This window comes from Schistocerca serialis, chromosome 2, assembly GCF_023864345.2.
Source record: "Schistocerca serialis cubense isolate TAMUIC-IGC-003099 chromosome 2, iqSchSeri2.2, whole genome shotgun sequence".
Classification (NCBI taxonomy): domain Eukaryota; kingdom Metazoa; phylum Arthropoda; class Insecta; order Orthoptera; family Acrididae; genus Schistocerca; species Schistocerca serialis.
In genome coordinates this window covers 413,508,201-413,529,084 of record NC_064639.1, presented here as the reverse complement: position 1 = coordinate 413,529,084, position 20,884 = coordinate 413,508,201, and the positions used below count along the sequence as shown (strand labels likewise).

The following is a 20,884-nucleotide window of genomic DNA, read 5'->3' as shown; positions in this document are numbered from 1 at the left end:
AGGAATCATCTTAAGAGGACGTCATTAACATATTTCATCAAAATATGAGAGGTATTAGAGATAAAGTTAGTGAACTGCTTATGGATGTTGACTCTGAAATTATTGGTATATCGGAACACCACTTAAATAATTTGACAATTCAGAGGCTTCATTTTCCAGGATACAGATTAGCTGGCTGTTTTTCAAGGAGTTCCTTGTGGAGTGGCCATGTACGTAAAAAGCGGTATTCCATTTGAGTCCATAGACGTATCACGGCACTGCACTGAATGTTGTGCAGGGGCAGTTTAATTTAGTGAAACTAAACTTCTAATTTTTGTTGTTTGTAGGTCCCCTAAATCTGACTTCAGAGGATTTTTGCTCAAGCTATAGAGAGTTCTTGATTCACTTTATAGGAAATACCAGAAATTAGTTATATTTTGTGACTCCAATATTAATTTTGTATATGATTGTGCAATAAGAAGGAATTGGTAGATCTCCTAACTTCATATGATCTGATACAGACTGTGTTGTTTCCAACTAGGGTGCAGGGGAACAGTAGCACGGCCATAGACAATATTTTTATTCATTCTTCATTACTAGATAGGCATTCTGTTAATAAAAGGGTGAGTGGCCTTTCAGACCATGGTGCACAAATTTTAACACTAAAAGGCTTTTGTACTCAAACAAATGTCACATCTAATTATAAACTATGTAGGAAAGTTAATCCAGTGGCAATAGAGAGTTTTTTAAACGTCGTCAAGGAACAAGAGTGGCAGGAGGTTTATAGCATCGATAACATAGATGACAAACATAATACTTTCCTTAACACATCTCTCATGCTCTTTGAGATTTGCTTTCCATTAGAACATTCTAACCAGGGTACTAGCAGTGATAGGCAGCCTGGGTGGCTGACTAGTGGGATAAGGATATCATGTAGAACAAAGTGGGAATTATATCAAAATATTAGAAGGTGTCACAATCAAGCTACGGTAGCCCATTAGGAAGGCAAAGAGTATGTGGTACACAAATAGACTAGCGAATTCACAGGCTAAAATTAAAACCATGTGGTCAGTAGTGAAAGAAGTGTTTGGCCAGCAGCACAAGGTCGACGATATAAAGTCAGTTCGTAGTAAAAATATTTCTGTTACTAATAAATCAGATGTATGTGCAGTATTAAACAATCATTTTCTGAGCTTGTGAATTCAATAAAAATTTAATTTCTACAGGGAATCGTATAACTCTCTTGGCAAACGATTTTCTGAGATTGATGTCTGAAATACTCCTCTATGATACAGACAAGGGGGAGATTGAGTCAGTAATTAAATCACTGAAAGCTAAGAACTCTCGTGTATATGAGGGAGTGCCTAGCAGAATATTAAAGTGTTGTGCTGCACATGTTAGCCCTGTACTTAACCATATTTGTAATTTTTCTTTTATGAATGGTCAGTTTCCTCAACGATTAAAGTACCCAGCAGTAAAGCCGCTGTATAAAAAGGGAGAAAGGGATAATGTAGACAATTTTAAACCTATTTCTACGCCATCAGTGTTTGCTAAAGTTATTAAAAGGCTGTGCATGTAAGGATAATTGATAATTTTACATCACATAATTTGCTATCAAATGTACAGTTCGGCTTTAGAAGTTATTTAACAACTGAAAATGCTATATTCTCTTTTCTCTGTGTGGTACTGGATGGATTAAAAAAAAAAAAAAAAGGTTTTGAACATGAGGCATGTTTTTTGATTTAACTAAGGTGTTTGATTGTGTTGATTACAAAATATTGCTCCAGAAGTTGGACCATTATGGAATACGGGGAGTAGCTCACAGTAGGTTCACCTCCTCCTTTAGCAGCACACAGCAAAAGGTCATTATTCACAGTGTTGAGAAGGGCTGTGATGTGAGGTCTGAGTGGGTTACAGTCAAGTGGGGGTTGCCCTAGGGATCAGTGTTGGGGCCACATTTGTTCCTTATTTATATAAATTACATGATCTCTAGTATTACGAGTAACTCTAATATATTTATGTTTGCTGATTACATAAGCTTGCTAGTAAAGGATGCTGTGTGCAATGTTGGCTTGGTTTCAGTTAGTGCAGTTCATGGCTTATAGAAAATAAACTAACGCTAAATCACAGTAAGACTCAGTTTTTACAGTTTCTAACACACAATTCAACAAAATCTAACATTTTAATTTCACAGAATGGGCATATGGATAGTGAAACTGAACAGTTCAAATTTGTAGGTGTTCAGATGGGATAGTAAACTGTCATGGAAAGCCCATGTTCAGGATCTTGTTCAAAGACTTAATACTGCCATTTTTACTATTCAAATGGTATCTGAAGTAAGTGATCATTCAACATGAAAATTAGTCTATTTTCATTTGCTTACGTCGTATATATTATATTTTGGGGTAACTCTTCCCATTCAAAAAGGATATTTTTGACTAAGGAACAGGTGGTTTGGGCAATAAGTGGTGTAAGTTCGCGAACCACATGACGACCCCTGTTCACTAGTCTGGGTATTTTGACATTGGCCTCAAAATATATTTATTCTTTACTGTTATTTCTTGTTAACAATATCAGCTTTTCCCAAGAATAAGCAGCTTTCATTCAGTTAATACTCGGCATAAATCAAACGTGCATTTGGATCAGCTATCCTAAACTCTTGTGCAGAAAGGTGTGCAGTCTACTGCTGCATCAATTTCCAATAAGCTACCACAAGAATTTGAAAATCTTAGCAGTAATCTACAACTGAAGAGTTTCCCCGTGGGTCAATCCTTTTATTCTGTCGAGGAGTTTCTTGAAAAATTAAGCTGATTCTTATAGTGTATTGTTGATTGCATTTACTTTAACTTCTGGCTTGACTTGTTTTGATTCATAAACATTTTATTTTTATCTTTATTGCTTTTATGTTGTAATTTCATGTACTGACACATTCTATGACCTATGGAACTTGATGTGTAAATAAATAAATGCCACCATTATGGTAATACTGCCGGGCAGTGTATTGAGTCAAAGTGGCTAAGGATTAGGCATCATGTGCGAATAGGATGCTTTAGCTGTGAGTGTGTAAACAGTTGTTGTGTAGTTCTGTTTTTTTGTTTGCATTTGTGAGTAAAGGTTCCACAAAGGCAGAGCCCGATACACTGAATGGTTCCAAGCAGGAGGCAATTTAGTTGTAAGTTAATCAAGTAGAGCAAATGCAGGTGAATAATGCATTGTTGCACAGCCAAATTGTTGTTAAGAAGGGAAAGGGGGTATTGTCCAAGGTAGATAGTCCTCTAATAGATTCAGCTGGCGCTAATTTGATTACTCCTTTTTCAGGTAAGTCAACTGAGGATGTGATGTCATTCTTGGAAAGACAGGGAAGCAGCAGCAGAGATTTGGGGTTAGGTGGATAGTCAGCTATTGCAAATGGCAAAGTTGAGGTTCATATGAAAAGCCAAAGCTTTTGTAAGATGTATGGAGGATTTAAAAAAAATGCCAGAAGTTTGAGGAGTTGAAGCAGAGCCTCAGACAATGCTGTACAGAAGCAAATAGCACAAGGTTTCTCTGCAAGCAGCTAAGGGGAATAGTGAAGAAACAGAATGACGCAGTGGACAGTTTTGCTGATAGAATACGGAAATGTACACACGTATGAGCTGGAGGAAAGTGAGGCAAATAGTATTACACTCCAAGAAACTGAGCATAGGGCACTAGATTCTCCCCTGTGAGGCCACCACCTAATATGTCTGCACTGGTTTGGATAAGTAACCAGAAAGACCTCAGCACCATTATCAGGTTGGCTACAGAAGTAGAAGAGATGGATATAGTGACAGGGGTGTGTGATAGCGAGGTGTATTATAAGTGCAGAACATCAGGGCATGTCCAGAGGCACTGTCATCAGCCTGAATGTGAAAAGTGTGTTGTGTTTGGACATTGGCAGTGGAATCGTAGAAGTAACAGATGGAGTAGGCAGGCAGGGGGAAGTAGACAATCATTAAACACAAATGGGAACTCCAAGTCTACTAAGTGGTGTTCCCATTAAATTTTGATGCTTCAGATACATGGGTGGAGTGTTGTGTAGTAGGTATTGTGAGGGAGGGGGGGGGGGGGGGGAGGCAAGGAACATAATAATTTCTGTTGGACACATGGCTGCATGTGTCATTGCAAATCCAATACTGATTTTTCCAGACTATTAAAAAGGGTTTGTACTATGATGCGATGCTTCTAGTCGTGCATTGGTATGTGTTTTAAGTCAGGTGATAGATGACGAAGAGCATACTGTGGTTCAGGGATCACAGGAGTTATTCTACAGTAGAAAAGGAAATGATAAGCATAAAATACAGGATTATGTATTTTCAATGCCATTTCTGAGGCAAGAAGTTCAGTGTGGTAACCAGTCGTGCAATATTGAAGTGAATGATGGGATGAAGGACCCTTCAGTGAGACTCACAAGTTGGGCATTGAAAATAATTGTAAGTGTGTTTAACTATGAAGTTGTTCATAAGCTGGCAAGAATCATGGGAACAGGGGCAGTCGAAGCAGGAAGGTTGTGTTATTGCAGGCACTGGGTCACAGCCACAGTTCGTTCTACACTGTGGCCTGTTATGTAGGTCAACTAAGTTGGAATCACAGGTGGTAGTACCTTCTGAGTGGAGAGGAGAGCTGTTGAAGGAAGCATATCGCCAAGTGCTATCTGGGCATGAGGGTCAGAGGCCAATGAATTGAAGGGTTGTGGAACGTTACTGGTGGAAAACAAGGAAAGAAGATATAGACCAGTACATAAAAATTTTTTTACTGTGTGCACAACAAGTGGATTCAAATCATCAGCAGTTATCACTACAAATGTTACCAGAGGCAACCTCACTTTTGGAATGACAGGAATGGATATTCTTAGACCTTTTAACCAGACTCCAGTAGGAAACAGTTATTTTTAAATGATTATTGACCATTTCAGGTATATGTGGAAACGATTGCCATTCCATCAACAAGCAACTACAATGGTGTAGGGAATGGTGATCAAGTGGTTGTTGTAGTTTGGTGTCCTTGAAATAGGAATCACAGGCCAAGGTACTAATTTCATGTCAAACATGATGAAACAGTTATGTCACTAGCTACAGGTTCAGAAACCAAGAACTAGCCTGATGCACCCACAAGACAATGGAAAAAAGAAAACGCTTGCATCGTACAGTGGTAGAATGTTGAGTTAGTATGTCAACTCCCACCGTAATGATCGAAGTACTGTGGTGTATCATGGGATTCTCCAGACTAACATGTTCCACTCTTATCCTCTTAGACCGATGAAAGATATTTGTGGTAACTTAAAATATAAGTAATGTAAATGTTGGGACATTCCACTGTGGAAGATATTATTAATGTAATGTACAGACATGATGAGAAAGCCACCACCTCCGGACATCGACAGGGTGCGACAGCAATTTTGTGTCTTCACCTGCTGTGGAGGCTTCTTTGGGCATTAAGGCTTGGTGGTGCCTTTGATGTCAAGGACCAAAAAGACGTGCATGAGAATGCAAATATGGAAAAACAGCTGAAAAATCGTTATAAGAACTGTCATTGATATGATGGATGATGTCAAAGCAATACACTTATGTTGTTATCTGTCATGAGATACAAAGTAAGATAGATCTGTTCACCCTTTATTGTAACTGGAGCTGTACAAGAAAAAAATTGTGTGTAAAATACAGAAGAGTTGAGGCAAAACTGTTAGTCATTTTGTAACTTGGGCAGATTAGAGCTGTCTTCCAGCACCCACACATCTCAGTGAGGTGAAGAAGTGCAATGGCACAGCACTATGGCACTCCATAGTAGAACCATAGAAGTAATTAACTTTGAGAATGGCACCAGAAATTATTAACAAGGTAAAGCTGACATACATGAACTAAGGTGAGAGATCGTATGTGGAGTGTTACCACACAACCAAACATCAACAGTAACACTTCAATACGTACTGGTAGCAGCAATATGATTCCAAAGCTCATACCAGCATGGCACTATCTGCTTATGAGATAGTGTATGGAAGGAAGATAACTTCACCGTTTGACGTAATAGGACCAAACTTGGGAACGACGGGCTGCAAGTTCAGGATTTTACCAAGACACTAAAAGAAATGTGGATATGTGTGCAAGGAGACAAACACTAAGGCCGTGGAACATCAGGAAGAGGAAGGAAAATGGACACAAAAGTTACCATATTATGGGGTAGGACAGTGAGTGATGTTATTGAGCTCGTATAAACCAATGGGTTAATTGAAAAGATTTATAACAAGGTACCAGGTGCAATACCAAGTGAAAGAAATGACACTAGTAAATATCAGACTATAAGAAGGGTGGGAACAGGGATCTTGGACCACTGGCACATGAGATACCTTATGAGTTGAAACCAAGAAAATATGAAGGAATGTCCTCTGTATGATGTTACGGTTAGTGAGGGTACAATGTAAGGTTAGGCTGTATTGTAATGTTAAGATGTTTGTATTGTATGGCTTTTGAAGGATAGCATATGATTGCTGCACAGCAAGATTTTATTGTTAAAGGGGCTGTAAGGAATAACGTTTTTTGCTGTAGTTGTTATTGTTTCATATCATGGGTGGTTTATCTCTGTGTTCAAGGAGCTTTGTTGGGAGGTGTTGGCTCTTTTGAGGGAAGAAGTGAGAATAATTACAACTTCCTGTTCCCAGATTACTGTGTGTCAGAGATGGAATTGGGGGCATCCTAATTATGGCAATGCTCCATCTCCTCTTCGAGGGTGGGGTGGAAGTCATCAGTTGTAAAGAGCAGAGTTATTTTCCAGATGAAAAGATAATGTTCTCATCAGTCATGATGGACACTGAGACTGTTATTTAAAGCTAGGGAGACGAGGAATGAGGTGAGGGGATTGGAGGATACATTTTTAAAGTAACATCAAGAAGCGAGAAGAAAAGTGTGTTCAGAGAAATGTGTGACAAGTATAGCACTTTGCATATGCCCTACATATTGTTATGGGGGGAAGCGCAGCAAGCAGTAGATGCAGTTTCACTTACCTTGCAACAGCACAGGAGGGGTTGATTGTATGGGGGGGGGGGGGGGGGATATTAAAAACAGTTTTAGGGTCTGCAGATAACAGTGATATGCTGAAGCAGAATGGTACCATGTGGAAGTTAAAGGAATTGGCACAGAGTAACGAAGCTGTGACAGAATGGCATAGTACACAGTTGTCAAGTTTGGAACAGGGGATGCTAAACGATACATACACATAGAAGAAGTAAACAGTGGAGTTAATAGAGTATATGAAGACAACAGTGAACACCTGGGGGTTATACGGACCTGACTGGAAGTGTTAGGGCACAAAAGTGATGTTTACAAGGCTGTTACAATCGCTGGCTGACAGCATATTGGACGCTGTGACTAGAAGTGTCAAGTTTGCAGGAAGCCATACACCATGCAGTTCATGGTTAGCAATGTCCTGCACTACTAGTGCCAGAGCAGTACCTGATGGGCTTACAAATAGTTGTCACCAGAGTGGGGACTCATCACTGGGCCCAATGAATGAATTCTTCCACTGTACTGTCACAAAGCAACATTCCAAGTTAGGACAGATCAAAGATGACTGTATGTGCTACTTCAGTTCCTGATTACAAACAATCACACATGATTTAAGTGTTTCAACATTCACCCTTGCCCAGTAAGAAGGGGGATCTTCGACACGCATGTGCAGGTAAGAACAGGAGCAACATTGCTGATTTTGGAAGATAGGGATGGACACAGGAACTCAGCACTGTCAGAGGGATCAGATTACAATATGCCAAACATGTAGAGTATATCTGTCCCTTTAATTGATCAATAAATGATAAGTGATACAGTTTCTGAGGTCACCTTTGTCATGAATTAATTACAAATTGGACCTGTTAATCAATTCCGAATAACCATGCATTTATTCTTCTTAGCAGGCTTCTTTTCCCTTTGTGGTGTCTTCAGTGGTAGAGGCTGAAGGATGATTGTAATCCTTGCCCAATCTGTGTACTGACCAAGAAAATTTCTTCTTTTAATACCAATATATTAAAACTTCTTCATCCATCATCAGATAACTCCTAGCAGATATGTATAACACAATCATATTACAATTCCTGGACTGATTACAGATGTCTTATCTCATAAGATTGTACATGAATACATTTTGACACATCAGAGAATGAGTACCAGAATGCCAGTTTAAAAACATCTTTTGTTTGTTTCTGCGATGTCACTATTGTTATTTTGAACGCCATTCTTCCATGGCTGCAACACATCTACAAGCCGCTTCATCCAAGAGCAAGTGGCCCACAGCAGGTGGAGATGCCAAACTCATTGTCCCATTTTGCAGACAAACTGCACCAATGTACCGCATATTACCTGCATGTAATACACTGAAGCACCAAAGAAACTGGTATAGGCATGCGTATTCTAATACAGAGACAAGTAAACAGATAGAATATGGCACTGCAGTCGCCAACACCTATATAAGACAGCAAGTGTCTGGTGCAGTTGTTAGATCGATTACTGCTGCTACAATGGCAGGTTATCAGATTTAAGCGAGTTTGAACGTGGTGTTATAGATGCCACACAAGCAATGGAGCATAGCATCTCCGAGGTACCGATGAAGTGGTGATTTTCCCCTGTGACCATTTCACGTGTGTACCGTGAATATCAGGAATCCAGTAAAACATAAAATCTCCAACATTGCTGCTGCTGGAAAACATCCTGCAAGAATGGGACCAATGGTGACTGAAGAGAATCGTTCAACTTGACAGGAGTCCAATCATTCTGTAAATAGCTGCAGATTTCAATGCTGGGCCATCAGCAAGTGTCAAGAGTGCGAACCATTCAACAAAACATCATTGATATGGGCTTTTGGAGCTGAAGGCCCACTTGTGTACCCTTGATGACTGCACGATACAAAGCTTTACACCTCATCTGAGCCCGTCAACACCGACATGGGACTGTTGATGACTGGAACATGTTGCCTGATTGGACAAGTCTCATTTCAAATTGTGTCAAGTGGACGGACATGTAGGGGTATGGAAACAATCTCATGAATCCATGGACCCTACATGTCCACTAGCTGGTGGAGGCTATGTAAGGTGTGGGGCATGTGATATGGGATCCCTGATATGACTCTTGATAGGTGACACGTACGTAAGCATCTTGTCTGATCACCTGCACTCATTCATGTGCATTGTGCATTCTGACAGACTTTGGCAATTCCAGTAAGACGATGCGACACCCCACATGCTCAGAATTGCTACAGAGTGGCTCCAGGAACACTCATCTAAATTTAAACACTTCCGCTGGTCACCAAACTCTCCAGACATGACCATTATTGAGCATATCTGGGATGCCTTGGAATGTGCTGTTCAGAAGAGATCTCCACCCTGTCGTACTCTTATTGATTTATGGATAGCCTTGTAGGATTCATAGTGTCAATTCCCTCCAACACTACTTCAGGTGTTGTGGCACTTCTGCATGCTCACGGGGACCCTACAGGATATTAGGCAGGTGTACCAGTTTCTTTGGCTCTTCAGTGCACATGATTTGTGAATACATTTGTCATAAAAACAGCAGGAGTGATCCACAATGATAGTGAGATGTCAGACTTCATCTATTTATTTTTATGAGGCTGGACTTAATTTCATTATAGAAAGAACTTGCCAGTTCAAAACAAAATAATTGCCACATTCCTTTGGATTTCCGTCTGTTAGTTGTCAGTTGTATTGAAAGCTAAATGTAAACAATTAATTAGTATTTTGCTGACTGATCATTACTATATTTATCATACCATTGCACATGATATACCATCACTCAGCAGTTCCATGTTACCAGTGCCATGATGTCCGTTGTCTAAAGGGTTAGAACATGCACAATGCATGTGTAACAACTGAAGCCAAACTCACATTGATATGACTAAGCCACTAGTCCTGCTGTGGTACTTGAGACTTATATGCATGTCTTGTTTTCCAAGTGTACTTATAATTGTAAACAGACAAATGGGACTTCACTTGATTGCTGTGAAACAACTCCTTAATCAGATTCAGAGGTTTTGTATCACATGAAGCCGTGTATGATATGGGGTAAATGTATTTCAGAAGTACAGCAAAATGAAGTGACCTGTGTAAGATATGAAATGTTATTGATTTAATAATCTTTAATGTATGGTCAGTTTGAAGAAGTTTGTCTGTGTTTGTTAATGCAACATGTTTTTGTTAAACATGACCAGTATTTTTAAAACCTTCTAGCTTTCGTAGCTTGTAGTTACCAGAAGTGTGTACGACATTGTTAGAGAACTTGACTGGTAGACATTAGGCTAAAGATTCAAACCTATAAGCAAACTGACAACTGCTGTGTGTTACTAACTGCTGTATGCATTGAGTAGGCTGAAATAACTACTGAATGAGTGCAGCATCCACTGGGAATACCTAAGTTGTGAGTGGAGAATAGATTCATAAATGGCATATCATTTATGACATGTTATGCAGAAAGATTTACCCTCTGTTTATTTGATGCAGAAGGTGAGAGATGTGTAAAAACGATTTCTGGTACCATCTGGAACGTGTGGAGTAGAAATGTTAAGAAATTTATTTTACTTGTTACTGCGATTACTGTTTGTTGACGGCATTTTTGCAGTGGAATCTAGGTTTTATACTTGAAGTGTGATGGTCCACCAAGACTGCAGAAAACCTGTTTGATGTTGTTCATAATATCTGTGGAATAACTCCTGAAAAATACTTGACAAATTGCTGTTCTGTGAATAGTGCCCTTCCTGCAGCAGTTTACTGCAGATTTATCTGAAGTTGTCTCTGAGATAAAGATGGCATAGTCTTCATTGTGCCATGATACTGCATTTGCCCTCAAGTTCTGTACTACTTCTAGTTGTTCTGTTTTCCAAATGAAAGCTAGTAGTGTGGCATGAAAATAATACTGGAAGACAGGGATGCTTTACTAAAAAGTAAAATTGGTAGAAAAGTAATGCTCTGTAGAAAATTCTAATCAGGTGTTACATTTGATCAACAGTGTGATTTACCTTAGTCTTACAGGGTACCACAGTGCATTTCACTGTATTCATACTGTACTGATCGCAGTAAGTGAGACATCTAAAAAGTAAAGTAAGAGACATTTAATACATTTCTCACAAAGGTTATCAAGATGATTGGCTTGTTATCTTAATGAACTAAAGATGATATCACAGCAGCACATGACACAGAGGATAATAGCTGAAGTATTAGAAGACAAAATATGGTAATACCAGTATGACGAGTGTGCAATTTACTATATTGTCAGGTATGTGTGACAAAAGGAGACACCAGTCCATCAACAATGACATCACCATCACCAGTAGGAGTTCTCCGACAAGTCAAAATAGTGAGCATGTGAGTTGGTCATCTTGTCAAATTTCCCATAACCCTTTAAATGACAAACTGTTTCATCCAGCATAACAATGAAACACATGTCAGTATGTACTCTTATTATGTTTTTCCAAGCCCACCAAAAGTTGTGAGGTAGTAAATATTCATGCCAGTGAATCAGGAGCACAAAATTGTTCATGGTAGTTTCATTGGTAAGTTTGAAAAAAATGACAGAAAATTATCAGTGTCAACTTATGTTAGTAAACATATGCCCTCAGGAGGAAGACATATCCTAAAGAACTGGGGTTCACAACCAAATTTAGACCACGCATACAAAATTTAGACCATGCATATAAATACACATTTGCAATCACTTCAGTAGCAGAGTCAGATTCACAGCTTTCATGAGATTCGTTTTCAAGCAGAGACAAAAAGTCTACCATATCTTCTGTATCTGTACGAGACATTTCACCCACTGATCCACTTGACACTGTGACCCCGAACTACCATCACATACTGTAGTAGTGTTTCAATCTGTAGAAACAGCAGCTACAATTATTTGCATCAGTCTCCCCTCCAAATTCTGAATCTTCTGCTTGCTCTTCCCAGTAGTTCATTATGCAGCCATGCAGAACTTCATCAGGCATGGAACTATGCCTCTTCCATGATGTTATTTATATAGATCTAGAAGAAATAGTCAGATATATCAGTACACGATCCCTCTAACTATAAAAACGAACCAAAAATGAGTAAATAATATGCTTGTTGTATTGAGTTGTGTGCATGAACGGTTTTCGTCACATTGTGTGCTTTCAGTAATCATCCTACATGTGCACTATCAGCAGAAATAATTTTATATTATTTCAGTGGTTAACATTTTACAAGATAATTTGTTAACCAATATTATCTGCAGTGTTCATTATTCATTAAAAGATGTTATTCAGAACATTTGATCAGTAAATTTGGGTGTAACTAAGAACTGAATTCATGACAATCTGTTTGCATGCATTTACGCTGCAGAGGAAAAATAGCTGTAAATATGCATAAAAATTACTTCTATATTGATTTTTATATTTTATAATATAGGAAATGTTGTTGTGAGTTTAGCTTACCATCATTTATATCATAACAGTAAATCTACAGATGATAAAATTCTACCTGATATGACTCACTTGTTTGCTAATATATCTTGCCTACCAACTTAGAAACATAAAAATAGTTACTATTGTGAACATATTAATACTAGTAAAATATATTGTTTGTTGTAAATAAAGTAATAAACAGCATTTAAGGCCAATGGTATACACATTTACCAATGTCACTTAAAGGGTTAATCTGATCTGTGGGGTCACCACTGAAATGTGGTGTTTATTCACATAGATTAATCACTGCACTTAGTGCAGGCAAGGGTTTGGAACTCTTCATGATATGCCAGACAGGGAATAAAGGCACATTGGTTCTGTCCAGATCCTACAGTCTGCAAGGTCTTTTACCTGAAATTGTGGTATGGGCTTTGGTAATTCCTGAACTTTTATGTTTGAACATAGTTCACAGATACATCCGCGAGACCATCAACCTCAAATTTCTACCATTTCTTTGATATATACAAAATAATACTCTCTTCATGACAACACTCTGATTCACAGTGCACAGTATGCGTACAACACACTTTTTTGTCATAAAATTTTATAGGTTATAGTGTGAACACGGTTTACTCTAGCACTTACGTTGACTCTTACTTATGAGTGTAGAGGAGGAATGGTAAACTGTATCAGTGTGACAGGTGAAAGCTGTATAGTGTCATTCACTATTGAAATTCAGTTTTCCTGGATGTCAGATGGAGCTGTACTGTATGTTGTGCCTTGCATTCAGTCATGTGTTACTGTGATATGTGATAATCTTAAATCTGTGGGATGTATAAGGTGCTCAGGAGAGTAATTCAAGTTTTTTGTGATGTAGTTAAAATGGCCACAGAGCATTCTGACCAGTTGGGGTAGGTGTGGGGGCTCTCAGCCCCAAAGACATGCCTTCATCAGTCTGCTCCAAGCAGTTTGGAGCATCAGGGTCATTGTCTCTGTGCACCCCGTTTAGCGTCTGTATCACGAAATGTGATGGAATTGTCACTTGAGCAATATTGTGCTATACATTTTTGTTTGAAGCTGAACAAATCTCTTGCAGGGACCCACCAATTGATTGTGTAAGCTTACAGTGACAGTGCTCTATCATATTTGCAAGTTTTGTGGTGGCTGAAAGGTTTTAAGGAAGGCTGAGAAGAGGTGGTCGATGAGCCCTGTGCTGGATGGCCATCAACCAGCGTAACCAATGACAATTTGGCATGTGTGTGTGCTCTATTAAATTCTGACTGTAGGTTGAGTGTCCAAATGACTGGAGAAACTCTCAACATTCTTAAAACCATTTTGCATGAAATGTGATTGGTAAATTGCATATGAAGAAGGTGAATGCCAGTCTGGTTTCCAAGCTTTTGACGGAAGATCAGAAGATTCACTGGGTGTTTATCATGACTGAACTTCTCAAATGTGTGGAAACTGAACCTTCTTTCTTAGAAAGTGTCAGTACTGGGTACGAAACATGTTGTTTCTGGTGTGATCCAGAATCAAAATGTCTAGAGATGCGAGTGGCACACCTTGGGGTCCCCAAAGCTGAAAAAAAGTAAGAGTGAACAAGTCAAAGTGAAAATGATGTTGATATTTTTTTGATGCCAAAGGCATGGCCCACAAAGTTTGTTCCTTAAAACCAAACTGTGAATGCTACCTACTACTTTGATGTGCTGGAAAAACTGCGAAAAAGGGTTGTCCAAATGAAAAATGAGGTTGCCACTACCTGGGAGATCCACCATGACACTCCAAGCCACACCACTCTGTGCTTCCATGAGGAGCAGGTGAAGCATAATTTGATAATGCTACTACAATGCCTACAGTCCAGATGTGGCCCTGGCCAACTTCTTTCTCTTCCCAAGGAGCAAGACCACCCTGAAAGGAATCTGTTTTGGGTCAGTTGAGCCATCCAAGGTGGCGTGACTAGGACCCTCGCTGAGGGCCCCATTGAAGCCTTCCAGGACATGTACCATGCATGGCAGACGTGCTGAAACAAGTGTTTAGTTGCCCAAGGGAACTACTTTGAAGGATATTAAATGTTTGTAACGATATCTACAATACATCTATTGGCTAAAAAACTTGCATTACTTTCTGGACACACCTGACATTTGCTGCTGAAATTAATGAAACAAAATTTTCATATCTTTCATAGGTTGTTTCCTTTTCGGCAAAATGCTTTTGTACAGAGATTGTGGAAGTTCTAATTGTAGGAATCTAATGACTCGAACCTTATTTTTGTAAAAATATTTTGTACTAGAATGTGTGTTTTGTAAAATATACAGTCTCTGCGCTTTTTTGTGGACAGTGTCTCAAAGTTATTGATCAGTCCTATTTTACTAGGCCACTTCAGCTTATTATTATAGTAGATTTTGTGATTTTATTTACATAAATGACAGTATATGAAAACCTTAAAACATTTCTTACTGCTTGGAAAATATTTATTGCATTAGTTTCAGTACAATAAATGTTTAGTGCAAAAGTTCCCCATTAATAGCTCGAATTGAAAGCTTATTGTGTTTGATGTCTTATGTAGCTTTGTAGATATGAGTAACATTGTTAAAAACTCTTTTCAGATCAAACTACTGTAATTTTTGATCTTCACCTAACTGTGTTGTGTGCCGTGTGACTAACAAACCATCAAATGTACTAATGGTAAGTGGTAGCAAGCATATGTGTAGAACAATTAGTATCTTTTGGAATATGCTCTTCACTTTGTGTATGTGTTTAATTTGCAGGCAAATGCTTCCGTCAACGAGTGTCTTACTTAGTGCACCGTCGTATTCACACAGGTGTTATGCCTTACAAATGTACTGCATGTGGAAAAAATTTTCGATACAAGGTCAGTGATTATAGTTTCCATCCCTTTAATAGAGGATATAGTAAATCTGATATGTTTATTGGAACTAGAAATGATTGGCATTGTGATAATGAATTTGGATCAGATTTATATTCACACAAAGCAATGTAATAATCAGGCAGCAGTGCTTCACTAGAGTATACCACTTGAATTGGAATGAGCCCAGGTAGTTTTGTGTATGGTCTTATTTGGTAGCATGACAGACAAATGTTCCTTCTCCTGCCCCATTCTGTTTCAGAAACCTACCTTTTGAAACCAGCAAAAGTAGATGTGCTAAAGTAGAGGTACAGATAAAAGTGTTATGATACAGCACAATATTCTCTTTATTCAAACTTCATCTTTATAGAAACAAGCTCTAAGATCAGAGAAACGATCTTCAAATAAATTTGCAGTGTTCAAATCTGTAGCCTTAGAAGACTTGCAGCTTGAAAGTTCTTGGAAAAGGTTCTTTTATAACTTACAAAATAAATGAAAAAATTACAACAGTGTCATATGGATGTCCGTAGTGGTAAGATATCAGGAATCTATGTGACACTCAAGTAATAACTCTGTTATTCTTTCTAGTACTGCTTGTTTGTTTGAGTATCACAAGTAAGTAACACAGGTCATTCTCATGTATACTTTAAAATACCAGTTTTATCTAACACTGGCTTTTGAGACTGTGGTTGTGTAGAAAAAAACGGGCTGATTCTTGCAAAGAGAAAAAAAGCAACCAACCACTGTTAATAATGCTATTTATTCATGCAAATAGCATTGTTACTGATTTTGAATTTTCAGGTTCATCTTCAGATGGCTGTTCCCATTTAGATGCACATTTGTTGAGGTTAACATTAGCTTTCAATTCTTTATTCCCCCTTGTGATGAAAGTTCCTTGGGTGATGGTGCCCTACAGCAAAACACAATGTAAGAAATGGAGTATTTAGCTGTACCTAATAATTATTGAACACAATGTAAAAAAAAAATCTTGATGGTAAAACTGTTTTAATTTTGAGTTACCTACGCTGAAAATCCTGCATCATTGTATTGCAATGATTACTACTTGTGTTCACAAAATAGTGAAGAATGTATAAAGCACTTTATGATTTACAGGGTGTTCATTTTAAATGAAGGCATTGAAATATCTTGAAAACTACACATTGGATAAAAAAAGAAGGTTATAATTCCAACGAAGGGGGACATCCAACGATACCACACTCGATGCTCCCACCCCACCCGAAGCTTTGGTGGCAGGGGCCAACTTTGAGATCTTCAATAGGACCCCCCCCCCCCCCCCCCCATGTTTATTGCACGTTACGATTCTACAGAAAAATCTACACCATTTTTGTCTGGGGAATTTTCTTCATTTTGCCATGGATGGCGAAATAAAGGAATAGAAATGGGTACACAACAGTAATTTATGACATGCTACACAGTGGCCCTTGAATATCTAGAGGGACGTGCGACGCCACCTCTATGCTGCCAGGGTGGGACAGGACAGTATTTAATAATTTTTGATTGAAAACCCCATTCACAGTGTTGTATTTCTCCGACATATCAAACAGAGGACTACTCGGAGCACCACTGTATCTACACTGTGGCCGTGTTGTGAACTATGAGGTATCATGACAGGCAGTACACATTTACGGGAGCTCACGTATCAAGCAGACATAGAACAGAAAGTGTCTGTAAACATACGATATTTGCTTGCACATCTACCCATCATTTGGAGAACAGACATGCAAATGGACAACGAATGTTGCAACCAAAGAAGAAAAAACTGAAGTGATCCTGATTTATGGAGAGTTGCCTTGTATGTCAAGCATTTTCCAGAGAAAGCTGGCTCTCATTCATTGTTTTACAAGGTTGTGAACAGCTTTATGTCTGAAGGCAGTGCACAGACCAGCAAAAGGAAACGAAGCAAACCTGCTACAAGAGAAGCTATTGAAAAAGCTGTACCTGTATTGGTGCACAACAACCCACGGATAAGCACTTGCCAATTAAATTGCGATTCCGGTATGTCCGTAGGTAGTATTATCACAGTACTGCATCATAAGTATTATCCTTACCATGTGTAACTGCATCAAGAACTTCATTGCACTGATTTCCATAACCGGGTAATGTTTTGTGAATTGGCATGTCAACAAATACAAACGACCCACACATTCGTCTTTTTCCGATGTGTGTGTGTTCATAAACTATGGTAGTGATAACATGCCTCACTGGAGTGTAGGCAATCCCCACTGGCTACGGCAAGTTGACCGTCAGCATCCTTGGTTGGTTAACATATGGTGTAGCATCATGGGGAACAAACACATTGGTCTGTATTGTGTCAACAGCACATTCAAAGGACACAAATATTGAATGTTTTTGAAACAGGAATTACCAGTACTACTGCAGGATGTTGCTCTGTGTTATAACCAGGAATAACACAATAAACTCTTCAGTATGGTTTATTAAATCACAAATCACTTTTTAACAATTATGTTAGCCAAGCGTCTACCCAAGCTCACACTCAGAAGTAATGCAGAATTAAAGTTTGGTTATACCCATGTCCGAATGTGCATGGTGGGGTGCACGTCCCGTAATTATTCCCAAGTCCAGTGAAGTTCAGTCTCTCCAAGTGAAGTCGCAAGATTTTCCGCCGAGCGGCCAGGTAACCTCGAGTGGTGCGGCGAGTCATCCACAAGCAGCTGGAACATGGCGTACTGCACTTCCCGATGAGAACTGTCTTTTGCGGCGGCGGCCGGGTTTATATAAGGCTTGCTAGTTAATGGAGCCATCGGCTGGGGTCGCTGTTTTCCAGGGAAAACCAATCACAATGTTTCCTGGCTTAGCCAATTGCTGTGTGCTGACAAACGCGCGCGCGCGCGCGCGCGAAGGCGGCCAGCGATGGTAGCCGCGAGCTGCCTGGAGAAGTGCGGCCAGCGATGTACGAGGTGCATTCAAGTTCTAAGGCCTCCGATTTTTTTTCGCTGGACTGGAAAGAGATAGAAACATGCGCATTGTTTTAAAATGAGGCCGCATTCATTGTCAATACGTCCCAGAGATGGCAGCACCGTACAGCAGATGGAATTTTACCGCCAGCGGCGAGAATGAGAACTGTTTTAAATACTTAAAATGGTGACGTTTTCCTTACTTGAACAGCGTGTAATCATTTGTTTTCTGAATTTGCGTGGTGTGAAACCAATTGAAATTCATCGACAGTTGAAGGAGACATGTGGTGATGGAGTTATGGATGTGTCGAAAGTGCGTTTGTGGGTGCAACAGTTTAATGAAGGCAGAACATCGTGTGACAACAAACCGAAACAACTTCGGGCTCGCACAAGCCGGTCTGACGACATGATCGAGAAAGTGGAGAGAATTGTTTTGGGGGATTGCCGAATGACTGTTGAACAGATCGCCTCCAGAGTTGGCATTTATGTGGGTTCTGTGCACACAATCCTGCATGACGACCTCAAAATTCGAAAAGTGTCATCCAGGTGGGTGCCACGAATGCTGACGGACGACCACATGGCTGCCCGTGTGGCATGTTGCCAAGCAATGTTGACGCGCAACGACAGCATGAATGGGACTTTCTTTTCGTCGGTTGTGACAATGGATGAGACGTGGATGCCATTTTTCAATCCAGAAACAAAGTGCCAGTCAGCTCAATGGAAGCACACAGATTCACCGCCACCAAAAAAATTTCAGGTAATCGCCAGTGCTGAAAAAATGGTGGTGTCCATGTTCTGGGACAGCGAGGGCGTAATCCTTACCCATTGCGTTTCAAAGGGCACTACGGTAACAGGTGCATCCTACGAAAATGTTTTGAAGAACAAATTCCTTCCTGCACTGCAACAAAAACGTCCGGGGAGGGCTGCACGTGTGGTGTTTCACCAAGACAACGCACCCGCATATCGAGCTAACGTTACGCAACAGTTTTTTCGTGATAACAACTTTGAAGTGATTCCTCATGCTCCCTACTCACCTGACCTGGCTCCTAGTGACTTTTGGCTTTTTCCAACAATGAAAGACACTCTCCGTGGCCGCACATTCACCAGCCGTGCTGCTATTGCCTCAGCGATTTTCCAGTGGTCAAAACAGACGCCTAAAGAAGCCTTCGCCGCTGCCATGGAATCATGGTGTCAGCGTTGTGAAAAATGTGTACGACTGCAGGGCGATTACGTCGAGAAGTAACGCCAGTTTCATCGATTTTGGGTGAGTAGTTAATTAGAAAAAAAATCGGAGGCCTTAGAACTTGAATGCACCTTGTATTTCTCGGCCACGTAAGGGAGCGTGCTTGTGAAGACGGCCAGCAATGGAAGCAGCGGGCCGCCCAGAGAAGTGTGGCCAGCGATGTATTTGGCGGCCGCGTACTGGAGCGCGTTGTTCGGTGTTTGTTAGAAGTGGCGTATACCACACTCTGGATGTTCAAGCACTTCTGTGGTTTCAGCATAACAGTTGCCCTGTGCATTATGCAATTGAAGCACGGGAGTTTTTAGACTGTGTTTACACTGTTCAGTGGAATGGCAGTGGTGGCCTATTAATTGGCCAACTAGGTCACTGGATTTGACATTGCCGTATTGTTTTCTGTGGAAATATTCAAAAGATAAGGTGTACCAGCAAGGATCAACAGGCGGTGACACTGCCGCAGATATGTTTCTGTACTGTGTACGGTCTTTTGAAAAGTGGATCACTAAGTGTATTGAAGTTGACAGTACTATGTTTCAACACGTTGTTGTTGTTGTTGTGGTCTTCAGTCCTGAGACTGGTTTGTTGCAGCTCTCGATGCTACTCTGTCTTGTGCAAGCTTCTTCACTTCCCAGTACTTACTGCAACCTACATCCTTCTGAATCTGTTTAGTGTATTCATCTTGTGGTCTCCCTCTACAATTTTTACCCTCCATGCTGCCCTCCAATACTAAATTGGTGATCCCTTGATGCCTCAGAATATGCCCCACCAACCGATCCCTTCTCCTAGTCAAGTTGTGCCACAAATTTCTCTTCTCTCCAATTCTATTCAATACCTCCTCATTAGTCATGTGATCTACTCATCTAATCTTCAGTATTCTTCTGTAGCACCACATTTTGAAAGCTTCTATTCTCTTCTTGTCTAAACTATTTATCATCCATGTTTCACTTCCATACGAATACTTTCAAAAACGACTTCCTGACTCTTAAATCTATACTGGATGTTAACAAATTTCTCTTCTTCAGAAATGCTTTCCTTGCCATTGCCAGTATACATCTTATATCCTCTCTACTTCAACCATCATCAGTTATTTTGCTCCCCAAATAGCAAACCTCATTTACTACTTTAAGTGTCTCATTTCCTAATCTAATTCCCTCAGCATCACCCGACTTAATTCGACTACATCCCATGATCCTCGTTTTGCTTTTGTTGATGTTCATCTTATATCCTCATTTCAAGACACTATCCATTCCGTTCAGCTGCTCTGCCAGGTCCTTTGCTGTCTCTGACAGAATTACAATGTCATTGACAAACCTCAAAGTTTTTATTTCTTCTCCATGAATTTTTCTTTTGTTTCCTTTACTACTTGCTCAATATATAGATTGAATAACATCGGGGATAGGCTACAACCCTGTCTCACTCCCTTCCCAACCA

At 39.8% G+C, this 20,884-nt stretch overlaps 1 protein-coding gene across 1 annotated transcript in view; it reads left to right on the top strand.

Moving 5' to 3' along the window:
- The window catches only part of LOC126457255 (zinc finger protein 252-like), an 81,043-nt gene that overhangs the window by 30,418 nt on the left and 29,741 nt on the right, over window positions 1-20,884 (top strand). Inside the window, exon 5 of the mRNA XM_050093416.1 lies at window positions 15,180-15,283. Within this exon, the coding sequence (XP_049949373.1) occupies window positions 15,180-15,283 (104 nt within the window). The remainder of the gene's footprint in view (window positions 1-15,179; window positions 15,284-20,884) is intronic.